Raw genomic sequence first — 23,806 nt, 5'->3', positions numbered from 1 at the left:
GATAATTCATAGAACCCAATCATTGGGAGATTCCAGAAAAGCGATGGACACCTTTCTTCTTCTTAGTGAGAAACTAATATGCTAGCCCTGAAGAAGAATGCAGATCATGTTTTTAAAGTTCTAAACCAAAGCACAAATGGTGTGACCAAGTTTCCTCATGGTAATGGCAGCATTTCTGCTATCTTTCCTTTAGCTTTGTGAAATGCTACCATGGCTTATGAAAAAGATATACCAAGAACTCTGGCCACAACTTTCAATTTGAGGAAGAATTCCTACTCAAGAGTTGAAATGAAAAACGTGTATATTCTGCTAAGAATAACAGTTTGAAGCTAGTAGTAAATTTAAATATAACATGTAAGTACGATGGTTTTAAAGTAATGGTAAGTTTGGATATAACGTTTAAGTACAAAAATAATGTAGTTTCAAATATACAGTGATATGGTACAAAGGTACATGAAATACCAGTGCACAACAATTGTTTTATACAAGTCTTAATGGCAGTCAAAAAGAGTCCATATATATAAAAAATCAGAGAAAGTAAGTATCTGCTTTGAAGCTGAATACTGCTCATCCAATGAATCTTTATATTCCCTGTTATAAGTGAATACAAATCTCTTGCCTGGAAACCAGCATCTTTTTTCCTGAATCTCAATTGAAAATGGCATTGAGTTCCCCCCAAATATTTCTCAAAGTCAATTTGGTTGCTAAAGTGGGTTGACATCCATCCATAAGCATCTATAGAAATGGCTAGGAAATGTGAGCTTAAAGGACTGGAAACTGAAGTGTGTTGAGGGGTCTTTGCTTTGGAGCATTCCTTCTGTACATAAATTATTTTGGATTGATGTTCATCTGACATTCAAATGTGGACTGAGAAAACAGATAATCCTAAACCAAATGCTCTTAAACTAGAGTATGACTTCAAATCCCTGTCTCATCCATCTTCACATACTAGAAAGGCCAAAATATATTTTCATCCTTCCCTCTTTGAACAATGCTTATCATGATGACAAACAAATGGTTAAATATGTTTAGTGTTAAGTACCATTTTCACCATAATTGTCACATTTTTATGATAATTATTCTTTTCAAAAAAGGGGGGGTGCGACGGTTATTGGTGAAAAACCAAAGCATGACCCTTAATCGAGGAAACAGTGTTTATGAAGAAACATAATTATGTTTATATTGCTTATTACTTGTTACTAACTGTTTTTGGTGTGATTAGGATGCACAGAATATGTGCATGTGCTTGTGAAAAGCACTGAGACACCACTTAGTTCTTCCACTTCCCTGTCTTCTGTTATAAGAACAAAACTGCTCCTTTTCCCCTATGGGGTACCTAAGAGCTAATATATAGAGTCCTTTTGTAGGCTCTCTGTCGGTAGGAGAAAAATAACAGAGGCAAACCAGAGAATATTGAGAAACAAAGCAGCTAGTAAGCCTGATCTTTATTAACTCTTGCAACAGGGTGCTCACAACCACAACAGGCTGACCCTATCGATATCTTAAATGAGCCCTTGAGGCAGGATTTGTGAGCAAAGAGACAATAGGGAGGTTTTCGCCAATGAAAGTCCTTTTTGGAAAAAAGCAAACATTTAATCAAATGTAAAAAAAGAAGTAGTGAAATTTAATGAACTGAACTTTGAAACAAAGTTGTGCCAGGAAGTTCAACAGACATGGATCAAGGGGTAAATCTGTATAAACATCCTGTACAGTGCTGAGTTTAAGTTGCTGGTTTTGGGATTGACTTCAAAATTTCCTTGCCGTTTTCTAGCACCAATTGTGGGGCATGACTGAGCCCATAACCTTTGTTAGCTATTTGTGATAATAAAAAAGCCTTACTCAAATAGTTGAAGATAAATCTTTACTTCTCAGGATGGCAACAGTTAAACAACAAGCATTATTTACATATAAATTCATGAATGCAAAATGTTCCTCTCCCCTGAGCCCAAGAGAGGGTTCTGGCACGACAGCTTATACTCTAAATTCACTCTTCCCTCCCACCCACCCACCCAACTGTATATGTTCAAAATGATACACTGATTGGGAGTGGGACACAAGGAAAGAGGCATAGAGTCTTTGCATGCTTAAAATTTCAGGGCCTTTTTCTAGCATTTCTGCTTAAAGGGTCACAGGCCAAGATAGAAATATCTGCCCATCCTTATCTTGGAGAAGAGAAGACTGAGAGGAGATATGAGAGCCACCTAGAAATATCCCATGGAAGAGGGAGCAAGCTTGTTGTTCTCCTGCTCTGTGGGGTACAACCTGAACCTGTTGTGTTTGCTGTGATTTTCCATACTGATTTTTTGGGGAAATAGCCCTTCCAATTACACTTCTTCCATTCTTTTTCCAAGGAAAGTTCCAGAGGTTTGATAGCTTTCCTCTCTGAATTCACTCCAAGTTGTGCGCAGACTCCTTTTTCTCTTCATCCATGGCATGTGTAGGCAAACTAAGGCCCGGGAGCCGGCCCCGGCCCAATCACGTTCTAATCCAGCCCACGGATGGTCCTGGAATCAGTGTGTTTTTACATGAGTAGAATGTGTCCTTTTATTTAACATGCATCTCTGGATTATTTATGGGGCATAGGAATTCATTCATTATTTTATTTTTTTCAAAATATAGTCCGGCCCCCCACAAGGTCTGAGGGACAGTGGACTGGCCCTCTGCTGAAAAAGATTGCCGACCCCCGATCCATGACTTATTCCACTCCTCCAACATCACAACTCCACCATCTGACTGTTTCAATCCTCCAGACACCTTTTCTGAAGGACTTCCTCATTACACCATCTGTTGCCTCCAGCTCCACCATTTCATCCTTCTGTTCTGGCAATCCTCCATCCATATTGTTCTCCAAAGTATCTTTGTCCTCTTTAATTCCGCTTTCCATTTCATTTTTCTGTTTTGTTAGCTTTTGGGTGGTTGCTTATAAGCCCATCTCTGCTGTTTCTCTATGTTACTACATACATACACACACACACACACACACAGAGAGAGAGAGAGAGAGAGAGAGAGAGAGAGAGAGAGAGAGAGAACGCTGCGAGAAGTGAGGTTACAGGGAACCAGGCAGAGGGCCTTCTCGGTAGTGGTGCCCACCCTGTGGAATACCCTCCCATTAGTTGTCAAGGAAATAAACAGCTATCCAACTTTTAGAAGAAATCTGAAGGCAGCCCTGAAACACAGCCAGATTGGGGGGGGGGTAGAAATATTAAATTATTATTTTTTCCTCGGGGGATGCAGAGGTATGCATACTCCTAAACATTTTCTGATTCTTTGTACTTTTGCCCATTTACTGTATTGATTTTTCCCAATTTTCTTGAGTCAAAATGAGAGTACCCCTAAACATTTTTTTTTTTTTTAGAAAATAAGCACTGGTTATTTTGTTCAGTATGGGACATGGATGGCACTGTGGGTTAAACCACAGAGCCTAGGACTTGCCGATCAGAAGGTGAGCGGTTCGAATCCCTATGATGGGGTCAGCTCCCATTGCTCGGTCCCAGCTCCTGCCAGCCTAGCAGTTCAAAGCACATCAAAGTGCAAGTAGATAAGTAGCTACTGCTCAGGAAGGTAAATGGTGTTTCCGTGCGCTGCTCTGGTTCGCCAGAAGTGGCTTAGTCCTGATGGCCACATAAGCCAGAAGCTTCCTCGGCCAATAAAACGAGATGAGCGCCGCAACCCCAGAGTCAGTCAAAACTGGACCTAATGGTCAGGGGCCCCTTTACCCTTTACTATTTTGCTCAGTGTTCTTCCATCCCTCCATTATTCTAGGGTCTGCTACATTTTAAAGCCAGAGTTATCTCAGCTTTCCTCCATGTCCATTTTACTCAAACTTCTGCCACTGAAGGAAAGGAGAGTGGAAGTCAGGGGAACATCTGTTTTAAACTTCTCCCGTTCTTTAACTGTGATAAAGGATGTGAAGCCTTCAAATATTCCATAGTGCCTCCACACAATGTATTTCACTCCAGATACCTTGTGTGGTCCTCAACATGAAGTTCCAGGTTCAACTTACTGATTTAGAAGAGATATTTTATTAACAAGCACACATGTACAGTATCCATCAAAGAAACTTAACATTCTTCCACTGGAGAAGCTGATAGCCTTGCTCTTAGGAGTTTACTCATATTAAAGATACAATAACATAGCATGGGGGTGTTAGAAGGGGGCTGCAGAAGAGGGAGAGGGGAGGAGGTGTGGGAATGTGTGTGTAAGGGAGATTTGAGAAAAGGAAGGGGAGAGGAGGAGAAAAGGGAGCAAGAGTAAGAATGGGGATGCAAATAAAGTTGTCAAAAAGGAGGGAGTAAGGAGGCATTGGGAGAGGGATGAAGATGAAAATGGGCATGAAAGGACCTGAAGAAATGGAGGAGATGGGGTGAAGGGGAAAATGGATGCAAAGCAGAGCTGCAGAAGATAAGAGAGAATTGGCTTCAGAAATGGAGCTGCGAAGGTGAAAAGAGACCTCAGTAGTTGCATGGGATGAGATGGGAAGGGAAGAGGAAATTGCTAGGGGGTTCATGTGTCAGGAGTGGCCAAGGGGTCACCGAGTGCAGGAAGCAGGGGTGCAGCCCCTAATATTTTCCTATTTTCTTATGTGTTGCAGTGGGGAACTGCACAGAGTTTATAAGGATGGGGATGTGTTGTAACCCCTATTGTAGCCTCTTGATTGAGTTCTTTGACTCCTTCTGGCAGCTGAAAACTGAATGCCCTCAGCAGGCTGGTCAGGAAGATGAAGATTTCGATCTTTACCAGCTGCATTCCCAAACAAATGCGAGACCCTGAGGAGGAGATAAGAAGAAGGCAGTAAGTGAGCAATAATTTACTTTCCAGTGTTCATTGCTTTGTTGCTGTAAACATTCCACATAACCCTTTGGGAAACTAGAAATAGTTAGGCTAGGGAAAACATCAAAGCTGCTATCAATTTCCTAGCCTGGTCAGTGCTAACTTTCCTTTCTTATGTTTTGTTCTGTAATTTGAAGTTCCCTATCTCATATCAAGGAAGATACAATGAGGAAGGGAATGGAATACAGATGAAGGGCCTGTCAGGAGCTCATCCTACACTCGAGTAGGACCATGGCAGAGACACATGCCTGACTGGCATGTTCTCTCCCTCTTGGTCGTTCGTTCGGGAGCTTCAAAAGCTTTCTTCAGTCCAAATATCATAGCAGACATCGGCACACTTAGGGATCTGCAGAGTCTTCGCAGCTTGCGTAACAGGCCTCAGCAACTCAGCATTTGGCTAATCTACGTTTATTCACATATAAACACACACGGAGCACTGCAACATGGCTCCCTCTCTCTCTAGCATCAGACAGCAAAGAGAATGAACAAAGGACAATAGTCCCACTTCACATAACACAGTAACACAAACATCCTGTCTCCGTCACTTCCCACTCTGGAGTCAAAACATACGCCGCCATGTGAAAGACAACAATCCCACGAATGCAATCATGGATCAGGAATTCTAACATCCTCCCCCAATTCATGCACTGTGTTACAGTCATCAGTGTAACTGCAGCAACCATACAGATGTCATACACACAGTATACCCCTGTATCACCTGTTCCACCCTTGGAACTACCTGCAACTGGATTGGCCTTGGCCCTTACCGTCTTGCACTTCTGACTAGTCTTGGTGTCATAGCCCTTCTGACTATCAGGAAGTCTCACACCTGGCTTTGTTGGGACTAGAACCCTAGCCACGTTCCTCTCTGAGGAATCAGTGTTGGCACACACGGCCTCTGGACGTGGTCCAGCTTCCTTCTCCAAGGAAACAGTGTCTACCCTTACAGCCTTTGGGCGTGGTTTCCCGTCCCGTCCCTTGAGGACAAACCCTGTGCCTCTTTCAAGACTTCAGATTCCTAGACCTGTGTCGAGCCACTAACCACAGCTAAATCTGCAACAGCTGTATTAGCAAACTCCTGAGCATACCTGGTGGGCATTTCACCCTTTGTACCTCCTCCTGATCTGCGCACCTGGCGCATCTCCCCCACTGTATCAGTGGAACTTACTTCAGTGTTAGCATCAGCAGCAGACTCTGTATCAGAGCCTTCCACAGTGGGGTAGCCTTGGAAAATACCCTTATTTTCCTCCCATTCTGCACTGCACTCAACATCCCCAGTGAGTAAAATCAGCTTGGCATCAGGCCTCAGTACTATGTACAAGCCTTGCCCCAAGAAGAATCTTTGCTTCCTGCCTCATGTCAGACCCATCCATTTGGCATCCTGGCTTTTTCCGGGTTTATCTTGTCACAGTTCCCATCAGAAACTCTGTCTGAATCCAGGGAAAGGCCTTGCAAACGATGCTTGCCAAGCGTATTGCTCTGTGACTTTGGAACCCACATGTCAGATCCATCCATTTGGCATCTTGGCTTTTTCCGGGTTTGCCTTGTCATTGTCATCATCACCAATAGGGTGCCTTTGCAAGATACCCATATTGCCTCCCCTTTTGCTTTGTCCTGAGCACTGGTACACCTAACCATCTTCGTTTCAGGTACAGGTGTTTTTATTTGCAGACCGTAAATTTCTCTGTGGGACATACCAGGAGAGGCGGTCCCATAGGTACGAGGGTCCTAGGCCGTATAGGGCTTTAAAGGTTAAAACCAGCACCATAAACCTGATCGTGTACTCCACCGGGAGCCAGTGCAGCTGGTATAGTACCGGATGGATATGATCTCGCAGCGAAGACCCCATAAAGAGTCTCGCCGCGGCATTCTACACCTGCTGGAGTTTCTGGGTCAGTCTCAAGGGCAGCCCCACATAGAGCGAGTTACAATAATCCAGTCTGGAGGTGACCGTCGTGTGGATCACAGTGGCTAGGTCAGGGCGAGAGAGATAAGGAGCCAACTGCTTAGCTTGGCGGAGATGAAAAAATGCCGCCTTTGTTATAGCTGTAATCTGCGCCTCCATAGAGAGGGAGGTATCGAAGATTACACCCAAACTCTTAACGGACGATGCTGGCACTAATTGCACCCCCGCAAGAGATGGGAGTTGCCCCCTCAATCCCATATCGCTCCGTCCCAGCCAGAGGACCTCTGTCTTCAAAGGATTTAACTTCAACTGGCTCCCTCGTAACCATCCAGCCACAGCTTCCAGACATCTGGTCAGTGTATCTGGGGCCGAGTCAGGATGGCCATCCATCAACAGATAGAGTTGGGTGTCATCAGCATACTGATGGCAACCCAGCCCCAAACTCCGGACAAGCTGGGCGAGGGGGCGCATAAAGATGTTACAAAGCATCGGGGAGAGAATCGCACCCTGAGGCACTCCACACACCAAGGAGTGGCGCGATGACAATTCCCCCCCAAGCGCCACCCTCTGTCCCCGACCGGAGAGAAACGAGCGCAGCCATTGAAGGACTGTGCCCTGGATCCCCACATCGGCAAGGCGGTGGTCCAGAAGTTCGTGATCGACCATGTCGAAGGCTGCTGACAGGTCTAGAAGAATCAGCAGCCCCGACCCGCCTCGATCCAGCTGCCTGCGGAGATCATCTGTTAGGGCGACCAGAGCCGTCTCAGTCCCATGACCAGCACGGAAGCCGGATTGGAATGGATCGAGAGCAGATGTTTCATCCAGAAACCTACCAAGCTGTTCAGCAACCGCTCTCTCAATCACCTTACCCAGGAATGGAAGATTCGAAACCGGGTGGTAATTGGATAGATCTAAAGGATCTAATGATGTTTTCTTTAAGAGCGGACGCACCACTGCCTCCTTCAGTTCCCCTGGGAATATCCCAGTGCCAAGGGACAAATTGATGATATCACCCAGGGGGGCCCACACCTCGTCTGGACACGCTCTAATCAGCCAGGACGGGCACGGGTCAAGAGGACAAGTGGTGGGCTTTCCAGCTTGGAGGAGTCGGCTGGGGATATCCGGTCAAAGTGGTCCAATACTGGACCCGAGGACAGTCGAGGGGCCTCCAGTTCCTTTATTGTATCCAAATTGGCAGGGAGGTCATGGCGGAGCAACAGGACCTTCTCCGCAAAAAAAGCTCGCAAATGCCTCGCAGCTGTGTGTCGAATTGTTATTTAAATTTGGCTGTCCTTCAAGGGACGTTAAAGACCTAATTATACTAAATAATTGCGCCAGGCGAGAGCTAGCGGAAGCAATGGAGGCTGAGAAGTAGGACTTCTTAGCGGCCTTCACTGCCATCTCGTAGGTTTTCATAAAAACCCTATAAGATGTTCTTGAAGCTCCGTCACGGGCACCCCGCCATACTCGCTCTAGCCGTCTGAGGTCCTGCTTCATTTTCCAAAGCTCCTCGGTAAACCAGGGAGCCCGGTTTCTGCGGGGTCGCAGAGGGCGCCTAGGTGCGATCTCATCGATGGCTGCTAGGAGCTGGATATTCCAGCCCTCAACAAACTCAGTCAATGAGTCGCCAGGGGGAGCAAGGTCCCGCAAGGCCTGACGGGATCTATCAGGGTCCATCAGCCTCTGCGGGCGAGCCCAAATTGGCTCGCCACCTAAGCAGGATGGGGGTGGAAAATCAATCCTGGCTTTCAGTGCGTAGTGATCAGACCATGGCACCTTCATCGAGGGAGACATGATCACATCTATACCAACGCCAAAGATCAAATCCAGCGTGTGGCCTGCTTGATGTGTGGGGCCCGAAACAAACTGGGAGAGCCCTAGTGTCGCCATGGAAGACACCAGGTCCAGAGCCTGTGAGGAGGGAATGGCATCAGCATGGATGTTGAAGTCCCCCAGTACCAATAGGTTGGGGAACTCCAAGGCCCAGCCGGCCACCGCCTCCAACAGGCCTGACAGGGTGGCTGCTGGTGCGCTAGGTGGCCGGTACACCAGCCAGACAGCCAAGCCTGGAGAAGAGGTTAAGGGGTGATATGGAGCAAACAGCACGTGGACCTAGTGATGGGAGGAAAAAATCCTTAAATAAGAGACACGAGGGAATGATTAATGGACTTCAATGTCTGTACACTAATGCGCAAAGCATGGGAAATAAACAAGATGAGCTTGAGCTCTTGGTACAGCAAACTAAATATGACATAATAGGCATCACTGAAACCTGGTGGGATAAGTCCCATGATTGGAATGTAATAATGGGGGGATACAATCTATTTCAGAGAAACAGACCAGACAAGAAAGGAGGAGGAGTGGCGTTATATGTCAGGGATGTGTATACCTGTGAAGAGATCCAAGATTTAGAACCTCAAAGCCAAAGTGAGAGCATTTGGGTCAAAATTAAGGGAGAGAAGAATAACAGAGACCTCATTGTGGGAGTTTACTATAGATCCCCAAGCCAAACAGAGGACATAGATGATGCCTTCCTGGAACAGATGGCCAAGCATGCAAAAGGAAGGGAGATAGTAGTCATGGGGGACTTCAATTACCCGGATATTTGTTGGACGTCAAACTCAGCCAAGAGCATAAGGTCAAACAGATTCCTCACTGGCCTTGCAGACAACTTCATTGTCCAGAAAGTGGGAGAAGCAACAAGAGGAACAGCCATTTTAGATCTGGTCCTAACCAATGTTGATGACCTGGTTAGTGGGGTAGATGTGGAAGGATCATTAGGCGCGAGTGATCATGCTCTTCTGAAGTTTACTATACAGCGGAAAGGAGCAGCCAAGCACACTAGGACTCAATTTCTTGACTTTAAGAAAGCCGACTTCATAAAACTTAGGGAAGTGCTGGGTGAGATCCCATGGACAGCAATACTAAAAGGAAAGGGAGTTCATGATGGCTGGGAGTTTGTTAAGAGGGAGATAGTAAAAGCACAACGTCAGGCAATACCAATGAGATGGAAACATGGAAGGTGCCTAAAGAAGCCAGGGTGGCTATCTAAAGAACTTTTAACGGAATTAAGATTAAAAAAGGATGTGTACAAAAAATGGAAAAGGGGGGAAACCACCAAAGAGGAATTCAAACAAATAGCCAGCACGTGTAGACACAAAGTCAGAAAAGCTAAAGCACAGAATGAACTCAGGCTTGCTAGAGAGGTTAAAAGCAACAAAAAAGGCTTTTATGGGTATGTTCGTAGCAAAAGGAAGAACAAAGAAACAGTGGGGTCACTCAGAGGAGAAGATGGTGAAATGCAAACAGGGGACACAGAAAGGGCTGAACTCCTCAATGCCTTCTTTGCCTCAGTCTTCTCCGATAAAGAAAACAATGCCCAACCTGAAGAATTTGGAGCAAATGATTCAGCAAAGGAAACACAGCCCAGAATAACTAAGGAGATAGTACAAGAATATTTGGCTAGTTTAGATGTATTCAAGTCTCCAGGGCCAGATGATCTGCACCCAAGAGTATTAAAAGAACTGGCAGATGTGATCTCAGAACCACTGGCAGTCATCTTTGAGAATTCCTGGAGAACAGGCGAAGTCCCGGCAGACTGGAGGAGGGCAAATGTTGTCCCTATTTTCAAAAAGGGGAAAAGAGAGGACCCAAATAATTACCGCCCAGTCAGTCTGACATCAATACCAGGGAAGATTCTGGAGCAGATCATTAAGAAAACAGTCTGTGAGCACCTAGAAAGGAATGCTGTGATCACCAATAGTCAGCATGGATTTCTGAAAAATAAGTCATGTCAGACTAACCTGATCTCGTTTTTTGACAGAATTACAAGCCTGGTAGATGAAGGGAACGCAGTGGATGTAGCCTACCTTGATTTCAGCAAGGCATTTGACAAGGTGCCCCATGATATTCTTGTAAAGAAGCTGGTAAAATGCGGTCTTGACTATGCTACCACTCAGTGGATTTGTAACTGGCTGACTGACCGAACCCAAAGGGTGCTTATCAATGGTTCCTCTTCATCCTGGAGAAGAGTGACTAGTGGGGTGCCACAGGGTTCTGTCTTGGGCCCGGTCTTATTTAACATCTTTATCAACGACTTGGATGATGGACTCAAGGGCATCCTGATCAAATTTGCAGATGACACCAAACTGGGAGGGGTGGCTAACACCCCAGAGGACAGGATCGCACTTCAAAACGACCTGGACAGATTAGAAAACTGGGCAAAAACAAACAAGATGAATTTTAACAGGGAGAAATGTAAAGTATTGCACTTGGGCAAAAAAAATGAGAGGTACAAATACAAGATGGGTGACACCTGGCTTGAGAGCAGTACATGTGAAAAGGATCTAGGAGTCTTGGTTGACCACAAACTTGACATGAGCCAACAGTGTGACGCGGCAGCTAAAAAAGCCAATGCAATTCTGGGCTGCATCAATAGGAGTATAACATCTAGATCAAGGGAAGTAATAGTGCCACTGTATTCTGCTCTGGTCAGACCACACCTGGAGTACTGTGTCCAGTTCTGGGCACCACAGTTCAAGAAGGACACTGACAAACTGGAACGTGTCCAGAGGAGGGCAACCAAAATGGTCAAAGGCCTGGAAACGATGCCTTATGAGGAACGGCTAAGGGAGCTGGGCATGTTTAGCCTGGAGAAGAGGAGGTTAAGGGGTGATATGATAGCCATGTTCAAATATATAAAAGGATGTCACATAGAGGAGGGAGAAAGGTTGTTTTCTGCTGCTCCAGAGAAGCGGACACGGAGCAATGGATCCAAACTACAAGAAAGAAGATTCCACCTAAACATTAGGAAGAACTTCCTGACAGTAAGAGCTGTTCGACAGTGGAATTTGCTGCCAAGGAGTGTGGTGGAGTCTCCTACTTTGGAGGTCTTTAAGCAGAGGCTTGACAACCATATGTCAGGAGTGCTCTGATGGTGTTTCCTGCTTGGCAGGGGGTTGGACTCGATGGCCCTTGTGGTCTCTTCCAACTCTATGATTCTATGATTCTATGATTCTATGATTCTATATGATAGCCATGTTCAAATATATAAAAGGATGTCACATAGAGGAGGGAGAAAGGTTGTTTTCTGCTGCTCCAGAGAAGCGGACACGGAGCAATGGATCCAAACTACAAGAAAGAAGATTCCACCTAAACATTAGGAAGAACTTCCTGACAGTAAGAGCTGCTCGACAGTGGAATTTGCTGCCAAGGAGTGTGGTGGAGTCTCCTACTTTGGAGGTCTTTAAGCAGAGGCTTGACAACCATATGTCAGGAGTGCTCTGATGGTGTTTCCTGCTTGGCAGGGGGTTGGACTCGATGGCCCTTGTGGTCTCTTCCAACTCTAGGATTCTATGATTCTAAGCCATTTATAATGTCATTTTCGTCCTTCTGGGTGGTTGCGTTCTGTTTGTTGCCATAAACAGAACAGCCAAGCTGCATCAGCTGGGCTTCTCAACCTGGAATGAAAAACACGTTAGACATCACAACGTTACAGCTTTTCAGTTCCACGGTCCAGGTGCTGTGCACCTCTAAGGAATCTCCACTCAACTGGTGGATCGGATCCTTCTGTGGCATACACGTGGTGAACCAGTTCCATCTTCCACAAAGGTGTGCCTCCACCTCAGAATCTAGCACAGAAGATTCTTGCACCTCTGCACTGGAACAGCCGGTCACCAAATTTGTGCTGAAGTTCTGCATCTCTGGCCTTGCTTCATGTCGCCTGTCAGAAATGCTGCAAGCCTCCCTGACTTCTGGAGGCTGTCCAAACTTCTCAGATGAACAACTTTCCACTGCTTCGACCTTAGCAGTGCCACCTGCTGGTTGCAGTGATGGTTGGGATGACGTCGTAGCCAGATCCCCTTCTTCTCCTTCCGTTCTGGACAGTCCTCCCCCCGGAACAGGAAACACCCCCCTCGTGCATTCAAGAAAACAGCTCTGCCTCTTCTCATCCATGATGCCTCCCTGAGATACTGTATCAGCTTTCCCTCAGGGCGTGACTTCTGGCAGTCTGCTGAGCCATTGCCTCCCACTGCATGTGGGCGTCAGAAACAGCAAATCTAGCCCTCTGAACCTTTCTGGCACCCCGATCAGCCACCTCCCCCATCTTGAAGTGTCCATCGTGTGATACAGCTTCAATTCCTGCTGAACGTACACACTGTCTAACATCAGACATAGATTGTGTCTCAAACTGCTGGTACAGCTTTGGGAACAAAACACTGCTCCCCCACATTTCCAAACTCACAGGGAATGAATCAGAAGAATCCTATCTTCTTAAAGTCCATGTCTGCTACTTCTACGCAGCATCAGGGGAAATTGCTCCCTCCCCCATAGCTGAAGTTTCACATACAGCTATTGTTTTGGCAAAGTCTTGCCGCAGCAGGAATCCCACTTTTGCCTTCTACCACTCCCATTCTGCTCTCAGGAAAATGCTTCAGAAGCATCGGGATATGTCCTCCCTTTGTAACACATAAATCATGGCTACATTCTTGCCAAAGTCCTGCCGCATCAGGCCACTTTTCCCTTCCCTCTATTTAACTTAAGGACTTGGTTTTTACCCTTCCAAAAGGTCTGTTCCCCAGCTTAGTTCAAGCTGGAACAACCTTTTACTGTCCTTATCAGACGGCTATAAATCAAGCCTTCTTCTGCCGGCCTTAATTGCCTGGCAAGAACTTCAAAGGCTCCTTGCCTTCTTCTGTGCATGAGCCGCTGGCTTTGGCACAAAACAGTCTGGCCTGCCTTTACTTTAATTTTCAAGCACAGGCTTTACTCACAGTCTGTCTCCTCGCAGCTTTTTTCCCTTCTGTCTCGGAAGGTGCTTGCCTCACACTGCCAGTTCCAGGAGATTCCAACCGAGATAAAAACAGCCCCCGATTCTTCTTCGTCTGGAACTGGGTCTGTGGCCCCGATCCATGGACCCATAACCGTTGTCAGGACAACAATCCCATGACTGCAATCACGGAGCAGGAATTCTAACAGGGCCTGGTGTGAGCGGAGGGGAAGAGAGGATTGCCCAGGGCTGGAAGCCAGGGTAAGAGGGTCTAGCTCCTAAGTGAGAACTGGGAGGACTCACTTTTCTGTGTGCAGAATAAGGGTGAAGATTTACTCTTGATAGAGGACTTTGTATTTTCTTCTTTTCTTTCTTTACTTCCTTTCCTCATCTTTTTTCTATGTTCCTTTTTAGTTTAGTATAATTTTTATTGTGACTTACGTATAAAATTTCAATAAAACTTGATTTTAAAAAAATGAAAGGAAAATGTTGGTCAACTGCCCAAATCAGCAATGCAGAAAGGGGTTAAGACCATGGAGTAACCTGTCCTGCCATGTTTACTTCAGACCTATTGTTCTCCCTCAGGCCAACTGAGAAGCTCACTGGATAGAGAGGTCTGATGTAGTTACTCCAAGCTCAGACCACATGGTTCTTACAAGACACTCTCATGTTCCTATAGCAATTATTTAGCTTTTACCACTGTTTGTAACTAAGCCAAGTTTTACTACCTGTGCGATGCTTTCTGACACTTCAGGTGATTTATAAGAATTGCATACTTTAGAAGAAGAAGAGTTTGGATTTGATATCCCGCTTTATCACTACCCGAAGGAGTCTCAAAGCGGCTAACATTCTCTTTTCCCTTCCTTCTCCACAACAAACACTCTGTGAGGTGAGTGGGGCTGAGAGACTTCAAAGAAGTGTGACCAGAAAGGTGAAAATCCACACACAGAGAGAGAGATAATCATACAGTTGGAAGAGATCCCAAGGGTCTTCGAGCTCTATGCCCTGCAATACAGGGATCTTTTGCCCAACGCGGCACTCGAACCCATGACCCTGAGGTTAAGAGTCTCCTGCTCTACCGACTGAGCCATCTTGTACTTTGGTCTGCTTTGTTGTGTGAAGTATTATTGAGTACTCAAAAAGAACTGGGTACTGTCAGAAATTATCTAGGTAAATGTTTTATCTGTGTTAGCAACAGTTCTTTTCTTTTGAAGAGTTGGAAGTATGTCTACAATAGTATTGTGCAATTCATTTTTAACAGGCATTTTGTAAGCTCTCTGTTAGAGTTGCTTTTTAGCCCAACGATTTTGTCACACCTCTCATAAGCATGCTTCAAACCAGTGGCATGGAAGATATTGTGAAAGTATAATATAAAGTTATCATTGTGGAACAAATCAGTAAAAAAACTGTCAACTTCCATCATAATGTCATTTTCTTTGAAACCTTTTATTAAGAAATAATAAATTAAATATTGTATTTTCTGTGAAAGAATTCAATACAAGGTGAAGTGTGTGAGGAATTGAAGGGGGGGGGCATGGAGGAGAGGAGAAAGAAGTGCTAATTTGTCTGTGGCTAGGGTGCGTAATCTGGACAGTTCTGTCAGGGGCACAAGATCACCTAGCTATGGCTCTGGCCCCAAGCCACCAACCCAGAGATCCCCTTAACTTGCCACTGCCTTGCCCCATTCTGCTGACCAGCAGTGCTACTCCAGCCAGAAGGACGCTGCTACTGCTCTGGCCCACTCCCTCCTGTGCTGCTGCTGATGTCATTTTCTGGAAGCAGACAGATAAGCACATCTACAGATCACAACATAGCTTGGTCTTCTGCATTTACCTGCACCAAATGGCAGATATTCTTCTCTGTTCACAAATTGTCCATCCTTGTCCAAGAAATGATTTGGGTTGAACTCTGCAGGTGTCTCCCATCGTGTTGGATCAAGAAGAACAGAGCGTAGATCAGGAACAATAACAGTCCCCTGCAAGTGATTTGAAACAAGTGATTTGGAATGCATTCAGATCAACACATTTCTGGATTGTCCCACACTATCCCAAGACTAATCATTGCAGAGACCTGTGTGATTTATTATTATTTATTTATTTATTTATTTATTTATTTATTATTTGGGGGGGGGGGTTGGGTTGGTTTTGTATTCTTCACCTTAACAAAATTTCTGTACAGGCAGGAACACAAGAGGGCTTTCCACCACCTCTTTTAAAATGAAAGCTCACAACCAGGCTGAGACTTCTGGTCACTACATGCTCCTCCCCTGCCACAATTGCCCCATGGAATGGCACTTGTTGATGGTGTAACATGTCTGCAGATGGAGCTCCTGCTCTTGCCCTTCATATTTTTGACTAGACAGGAACTTCCTGTACGGCTGGCTGCATCTCTCAATATGCAACCTTCTGCTGCTCTTTGCTCTTGGGCTACAGGAGTGCAGCTGTATCACACTGTTATACCTTGGGAATGAGAAAACCATGCAGCTTGAAATCCTTTGTACATTGCCTAGGGAACCCCAAAAAAGTGACGTATTTAAAGCGCTGCATTTCATGAATCACAGCATTGGTGTAGGGCAGTTTCTTCTTGTCTTGATAGCAGATTGAGTGAGCAGAACCTATGACATCTTCTATTTCCTTGTGCATTTTATCTGAAGAGAATGATGGAAACAGAAGGTTTATTGTGAATATTGCATTTTATTTCAGATGGACATTTATTTCCCTTCAACACATTCCATAATCCTCTGTGAATGAGTCCAGGCTTCTTGCATTTTTAGGTCACCTGGTCCTCCAAAGAGCTCGTCTGTGTACATGATTCTTCCCCACTCTAGATCCCAGGTGTGAAAAGGCTGAAAGTGAAGCTCATCGCAGTTGTTTCTGGTTACCAGAGCTGGCTGGATTTGCTGAAGGGCTGAGATCAAAGGCTTCCTGTGTGTGTGTGTGTGTGTGTGTGTGTGTGTTCTAAATCCCCTGCCCTCAATATTTCCCACTTAGTTTCATTAATCCTCATTTCCTCATTTCCTCTTTGGCTAGCATCACTCATATAAAGGTAAAGGTAAAGGACCCCTGGACGGTTAAGTCCAATCAAAGGAGACTATGTGGTGTGGTGCTCATTACACTTTCAGGCCTAGGGAGGTGGTGTTTATCCACAGACAGCATTCGGGGTCATGTGGCCAGCATGACTAAACCACCTCTGGCACAACTGGACAGCATGATGAGTGCCAGAGCACACAGAAATGCTGATTACCTTCCCACCGCAGCACTACCTCTTTACTTACACTGGCATGCTTTCGAACTGTTCCATTGGCAGAAGCTGGGACAGAGCAACGGGAGCTCACCTGTCATGCAGATTCGAACTGCCAACCTTAGTTTCACAATGGAGGCCCATCCACTGCACCAACCCTCTCCTATCCCAATTCCATTACACATTCAGACCCTCCATCTCTACCTGTCCCAGTAATCATAGACTGGAAATGTCATGTGAGAAGAGGGCATTGTGGGCATTTTACATTTTTACTTCTGAAATTTATATTTTACAGAAACTATGTAGGAAAATATTGGTGAGGGAAACTGATCTTTCCAGACATGAAAGTCATGAAAGTCAATAAAATTTGCCTTCCATAACTTTCATCATAAACTCACATTTAACTCTTTCCAATATGAAACCTTTAAAGAATTATGCTCCACCCTAGTGATCAAGAGAAGACCTGGCTCTCCTCTCTCACCTTGGACATCTGGATGACTTGTCAGGAGGAGAAGTGCCCATTTCAGAGAAGCTGTGGTTGAGTCTGACCCTGCTATGAAGAGCTCAGAAATACACCAAGCCACATTTTCTTCATCATAGGTGGACTCCGGGTCATTCTTGCTCTGGTGTTGAAAATGGGGGAAGTGACATGTCATTTACATCATTACATTCTGTCCTTCAGCACTTACTTTATTTTATTCCCCCCACTTATTACCATACCACCCACACATGCTTCATGAGGGATGGGGTGTCCTCTTACACTGCCTGAGTTGAAATGGGAAGGTGTTGCCACCATCGCCGTACAGTTGCTGCCACCTGCCTTACCTAGGTTGCACAGCAGTACCCACAAAGTGGCAACAACAAAAGGGAGCTTGGTAAGATCTTGAAAGATTTTGGTGAAATCTTGCCAGAAGCTGCCCCCTTTGCTTCTACACTAGCGGCTGGCTAGGCAGCACATCCCCAGAGATGCCTCCTGTTGGCATTCCACTGCCCAAGGCAGCTCTCACAGCCTGCCTCATGGGTGGACCAGCCTTCCACTTTATAGCTGGTTATGATAAAAAACACACACACACTTTCTTGAATTTACAGCAGTAGCTGCTGGTGCTAGATTTCAGGATCTGTGAGTTGGCATAATAACCCAATACTGGCATGAAGAGGGGGATCCAATGGAAACTCTGGCAGCAGATATTCAAAATGTGTGCTACATATTTCACTGCCTAATGTTCACCACCATATAATAGTCGAGCTCCTTTTTTCAAATCAGTTCCAAAGCATTCACCAAATAATGGTCACAGGGCATTGTAAGCGTGCATGAGAATGCCTTGCCCCAGTTTGGACTACCTATTATCCTTCCTGTACCTGTTCACACATATTCTGAGCATCCTAATCACACCAAAAACAGTTAGTAACAAGTAATAAGCAATATAAACATAATTATGTTTCTTCATAAAGACTGTTTCCTCAATTAAGGGTCGTTCCTTGGTTTTTCACCAAATAATCATTGCACCCACCTTTTTAAAAAAGAATAATTGGCATAAAACTGTGGCAATTATGTGGTGAAATGTGGTACTTACCGCTAAACGTATTTAACCATTTGTTTGTCATTATGATAAACATTGTTCAAGCAATAGAATAATAAGCAATAGAAACATAATTATGTTTGTTAATAAAAACAGTTTCCTCACATAAGGGTCGTGCCTTTCTTTTTCACAAAATAATCGTCGCATAATTGGCATAAAAAGATGACAATTTTGTTGAAATATGGCACTTACCACTAAACATATTTAACCATTCGTTTGTCATTATGATAAACATTGTTCAAAGAGGGAAAGATGAATATATATATATTGTCCTTTCTAGTATATGAAGATAGATGAGACAGGGATTTGAAGTCATACTCTAGTTTATGGGCATTTTGTTTAGGATTTTCTGTTTTTTCAGTCCACATTTGAATGTTGGATGAACATCAATCCAAAATAATTTATGTACAGAAGGAATGCTCCAAAGCAAGACCCCTTAACACACTTAAGTCTCCAGTCCTTTAAGCTCACATTTCCTAGGCATTTCTATAGATGCTTATGGATGGATGTCAACCCACTTTAGCAACTAAATTGAATGTGAGAAATATTTGGTGAGAACTCAATGCCATTTTCAACTGAGATTCAGAAAAAAGGTGCTGGTTTCCAGGCAAGAGATTAGTATTCACTTATAACAGGGAATATAATGATTCCTTGGATGAGCAGTATTTAGCTTCAAAGCTGATACTTACTTTCTCCATCTGAAATAGATAGAAATCAATGAGATCCTGTGGATCATGCAGAGACTGATTCTCCTTATGCTTCTCTATCTCCTCCTTTGCATATGAAAGCACCATCTCCATGCAGGACAAGGCCTTCTTGTGGGGCCCTGGGAGATGTTTCATGAGCCATGGGAGAATTTCACAAAGCTAAAGGAAAGATAGCAGAAATGCTGCCATTACCATGAGGAAGCTTGGTCACACCGTTTGTGCTTTGGATTGGCACTTTAAAAAAACATGATCTAAATTCTTCTTCAGGGCTAGCATATTAGTTTCTCAGTAAGAAGAAGGAAGGTGTCTATAGCTTCTCTGGAATCCCACAATGATTGGATTCTGTGAATTATCCCTAGCTGAAAATGTGAAAGAAAACTATGGCTCACAATATTTTCCCAGCTCCAAGGTATAATTCCAGAACTGGGCACAATCACAGGACCTATCCTGGAACAAGTTAGTGCCTTTTATGGTAGGTGGGGGTGGGTGGAGAATAGGTATGGGGGGAAATTCAAGTAAGTTTCATGAGTACTTTTTTTATTTTTTACAGATTAGGAATGGAGGTAGAAATGTAGAGAACTGAACTTAAATTTGAGGAAAGGGTTTAGTTGATCATCCAGAAGGGGGCTGCTTTCCTCAGCAATAGCGATAGTGCTTGAGTTGCTGGTCTCTCTTTCATTAAAAAAAATTTCCAGCCAAGTGGTGGCTGCAGGGGCCTCACCATGGATGCCATCATGATTGCCACTGCTAGGTGGGTACAGAGTAGACACATTTAGTTTTCCATGATGGCAACAAAATGATGTAATTCCCTTCTTGAGAATATTATTTTGTTCACCTCTGTTCCCTTTGGTGGACTCTAGATGACCTGTTCTCAAGGTCATTGTTCCATTTTTGTCCCATCTTCCCTCCAAAGAGTCTCCTGTGGTGGACAAAGTCTTCTTTTGTTGTTTTTTATGGGGGGTTTTGGTGTGTTTTTTATCTCAGTGATAATCATAAGCAATTGATCAGGCTGTGAGATAGTAAGTGGCCCTTATCTCAGATCAATTTAAACCTGATCTCACTTCTCCAACCCTCTATCAGAATATTGATTTGTGGTATTAAAGCCCTTGGGAGGTATTAAAGCCCTTTGGCAGGAATGGAAATGACTACTCACAGCATAACCAAAGCTACTTAGAAATTGTAGGATAAATTCTATGGCTTTTATAAGCTTCTGGAACCATTCATCTTCAAGAGCAAACCGGTGCCCAAAAGCCAGAGCACATATCACGTTGGAGACTGAAGTAGCAATGGGCATGGAGGGGTCAAGTGGCTGTCCTGAAAAATAAAGTTATACTAATGTTAGCTCATGTTAGCTCATCCCCTTCATTCCCACTTCATCCCCACTAATGTTAGCTCATCCCCTTCATGGATCACTGCCTTGCCGTGGCGAAGGGGCTTGAATAACTCAGAGAAGCTATGAGCTATGCCGTGCAGGGCCACCCAAGATGGACAGGTCATAGTGGAGAGTTTTGACTAAACGTGATCCGCCTGGAGCAGGAACCAGCAAGCCACTCCAGTATCCCTGCCAAGAAAACTCCATGGACAAAGACAACAGGCATATAAAAGTTATGACGCTGGAAGATGATCCCCTCAGGTCGGAAGGCGTCTAACATGCTACTGAGGAAGAGCGGAGGACAAGTACAAGTAGATTCAGAGCTGATGAAGCGGCTGGGCCAAAGCCGAAAGGACGCTCAGTTGCGGATATGCCTGGAAGCGAAAGGAAAGTCCGATGTTGTAAAGAAAAATATTGCATAGTGTCAGGGAACTGACATCAGAGCGAGAGGCGAAGGGGAGGCTCTCTGATGATGCGGGAGAAGGACCCAGCAGCAGGGGGAGAAACAGCCCAGTAGAGGGGGAAGCAATTCAGCGCAACACCAGGGATAGAGGGGGGCTGACGGGGGAATCGGAGAGAGGGCTCCAGGATTCTTCACTGGACATCAGTGAGGAGAGCCCAGGTCCTCCGCTGCCCATGCCCTCCCTGCGCAGGAGGCTCCCGTGCAGTGAGAGAAGGCGGAGACTGGGCGTCAAACAACTTTTATGCTGGAAGAGGTTCAAGAAACGCCCACTGATGGATTCTGCCAGTGATTGAGGCAGCCACTATGAGAAGGGGCTGCGCAGTCAGAAAGGTTTAACAAGGCAAATTAGCCTAGACAGGCACCAGTTTACGCATGAGTAACTCATACCTACTACAGCAATCCGTCAGTCCCTGAAAGTTGCTCGTGCACAGCAGCGGACAGGCAGCATCATGAGCAAAAGCGGAGAAGCCAAAGCCCAGGAGGGTGCAGCTGGAGAGAAAACTCTGGTGGAGAGGAACCGAGAATTGGAGCAGCATGTGGCCATTCTGACGGCGCGGCTGGAAGAAAGGCGGTCTCAAGATGCACAGGTCAGGCCCACCCCCATAGCAAGGAAGGTACCGGGACTGGTGCACAAATTTGGGGGGAAGTCGCAGGACTTTGGTGTGTTCCGAACGGAAATAGAGTACGCATTGGAACTGCAGCATGACGATTTTGCCGACGGTGTGGCGAGGGTAGCATATATAGTTGGTCACCTGAAAGATGGGGCCAGGGAATGGATCAGGCCCCTTACGGCGATGCAAAATGCTGCCATGCAGGACCTGCGGAAATTCTTTCAGGCGATGGATGCAATGTTTTCCAGTGATGTACAACAAAGTGTGACAAAACGGGAACTGATGAAATGTAAGCAGGGGAACCAGTCAGTGAGAGACTACTGGTCGCGCTTTGCTATGATAGTTCATCGCCTCGGGTTGCAATTGGACTCTGAACCCATACAAATGCTATTTGAGGAGGGGTTGTCCCCAACGGTGAAGGATGAGCTTTCCCACACACCCCGCCCACAGGGGATGGATCAGCTGACCAAGGCTGTGCTTGCGATTGGCGTACAGCAGGAAGCACGGGCCCAGGAGAGGCGGGAAGGGAGAGAGCAACGTTACCATGACTACCGCATTCCTGAAACACCAAGGCAGCCTTCCCCGCCAGCGGAGCCAATGGAAATAGATGGGGCGCGCGCGCGGGAAGTTTCAAACATCAGTGAAGGGCGCAAAAAGGAGAGAAAGGATTGGAAAACCACCAAGAAGTGTTTCCTTTGCCAGCGGCCAGGACATTTTGCCAGAGCCTGCTCTCAAAGAAAGGCCTGGCAAGGAATGGTGGGAGCCGCAGGGGGTGAGGAGGAGGTGGTAAAGGAACAGGAGCAGGGAAACGGGAATGCTTGGCTGCCACGCAAGGGGCATAGCAGCCAGGCCAGCAACCAGTCGAAGTGCCCCAACCAGACCCCCCCAAGGCGGCAATAGCCATTGAAGTGGTGCTGGAACTCCCAAACGGGCACCCAGTCAAGGTGAAAGGGATGCTGGATTCAGGCAGCTCCTGTAATTTCTTCAGCAAAGACTTTGCCTTAGAGCACCAGCTCCACTTACTGCCTTTGGATTTCCCCTTGCAAGTGACCACCATTGATGGGAGGGAGCTTCGGGGGGGGGTGACACACCAGACCCCACCAATGAGAATGAGGGTGTCCAGGCACTCGGAGACCATCGCCTTTCACGTCGCCTCACTAGCAGGGCCCCCAATAATATTAGGGATGAGCTGCCTAGCACAACATGATCCAGTGGTGGCGTGGCATCAGAGTACAGTCACCTTTGGGTCAGCTTACTGCCTGGAACACTGCCTAGGAGGAGAAATCCCAAGGATGAGCGTGGGCAGGGTGGCTGGGTCGGCTGTGGAGCAGAAGGGGGAGGTGCCGCCACAATATGAAGATCTGCGAGAGGTCTTCAGCGAGAAGGAGGCAGATAGACTGCCACCCCATAGGCCCTTTGACTGCCAGATCAACTTGCTCCCGGGGGCTCAGCTGCCAGTGGGTAAGCTGTATGCCATGTCGGACAGGGAGATGAAGGAGTTGCGGGAGTTTATTGACAAGAACCTGAAAAGAGGTTTCATCAGAGAATCAAAAGCGGTGGGGGGCAGTCCGGTGTTCTTTGTGGACAAAAAAGACACAAATAAACCCAGGCTCGTGGACTATAGGGGCGTCAATTTGGTGTCGGAACCTGTGACCTTCCCAATGCCCAGGATTGACGATATTTTAACACGAGTGAGGAAAGGGAAGATTTTTACCAAGCTGGACCTCAGGGGCGCATACAATTTGATTAGGATGAGGGAGGGGGATGAATGGAAGACCACTATGTTCACACCCCTAGGTGCCTTTGAGTACCTAGTTATGCCTTTTGGATTACAGTCGGGCTCCGCCTGTTTTCAAGCTTTCATGCACCACGTGTTGGGGGTCTCTGCTGTACAAGAACTGTGAAGCCTTCTTGGACGACGTCTTAATATATTCGGACAATGAGGAGCAACATGTTAGAGACGTCAGGGAAGTGTTACAATGGTTGCAGAAGCACCAGCTGTGGGTCAAGCTGGAAAAATGTCAGTTTCACGCCAGAGAAGTCGAGTTTCTGGGGTACAAGTTGTCTGACAAGGGCCTGGCGATGGACCCAAGCAAGGTGCAGGCAGTGCTGGAGTGGAAGGTTCCCAAAACACGTAAGGATGTGCAGAGGTTCCTAGGGTTCAGCAACTTCTACAGGAAGTTCATCAAGAACTTCGCCCACTTGACAGCACCCATCATGGATTGTCTCAGTAGCAAAAAGAAATTTGTGTAGACAGAGGAGGCCCAACATTCCTTTGAAAAACTGAAGAAGGCGTTCGCATCGGAAGAGCAACTCCTGCAGGTGGAT

The 23,806-nt window shown here is 45.9% G+C and overlaps 1 protein-coding gene across 6 annotated transcripts in view; it reads right to left on the bottom strand.

The window, feature by feature from the left end:
* LOC310707285 (cytochrome P450 2J2-like) overlaps positions 1-23,806 on the bottom strand; it is a 162,980-nt gene that overhangs the window by 122,448 nt on the left and 16,726 nt on the right. For 3 of the 6 annotated variants that reach the window (XM_083504296.1, XM_083504297.1, XM_083504295.1), the window contains exons 4-6: positions 20,186-20,346; positions 19,015-19,191; positions 17,227-17,368 (exon numbers count right to left, since the gene is read on the bottom strand). In XM_083504296.1, the coding sequence (XP_083360422.1) occupies positions 17,227-17,368; positions 19,015-19,191; positions 20,186-20,346 (480 nt within the window). Of the gene's footprint in view, positions 1-4,274; positions 4,767-15,338; positions 15,481-15,964; positions 16,153-17,226; positions 17,369-19,014; positions 19,192-20,185; positions 20,347-23,806 lie in introns of those variants that run through there. The other 3 variants (XM_083504293.1, XM_083504294.1, XM_083504298.1) reach the window with 3 other exon arrangements.

Source organism: Podarcis liolepis (genome assembly GCF_965112155.1).
Source record: "Podarcis liolepis genome assembly, chromosome: 5".
Taxonomy (NCBI): Eukaryota; Metazoa; Chordata; class Lepidosauria; order Squamata; family Lacertidae; genus Podarcis; species Podarcis liolepis.
Note: the sequence above shows the minus strand (reverse complement) of the source record. Positions and strands in the feature narration are given on the sequence as shown.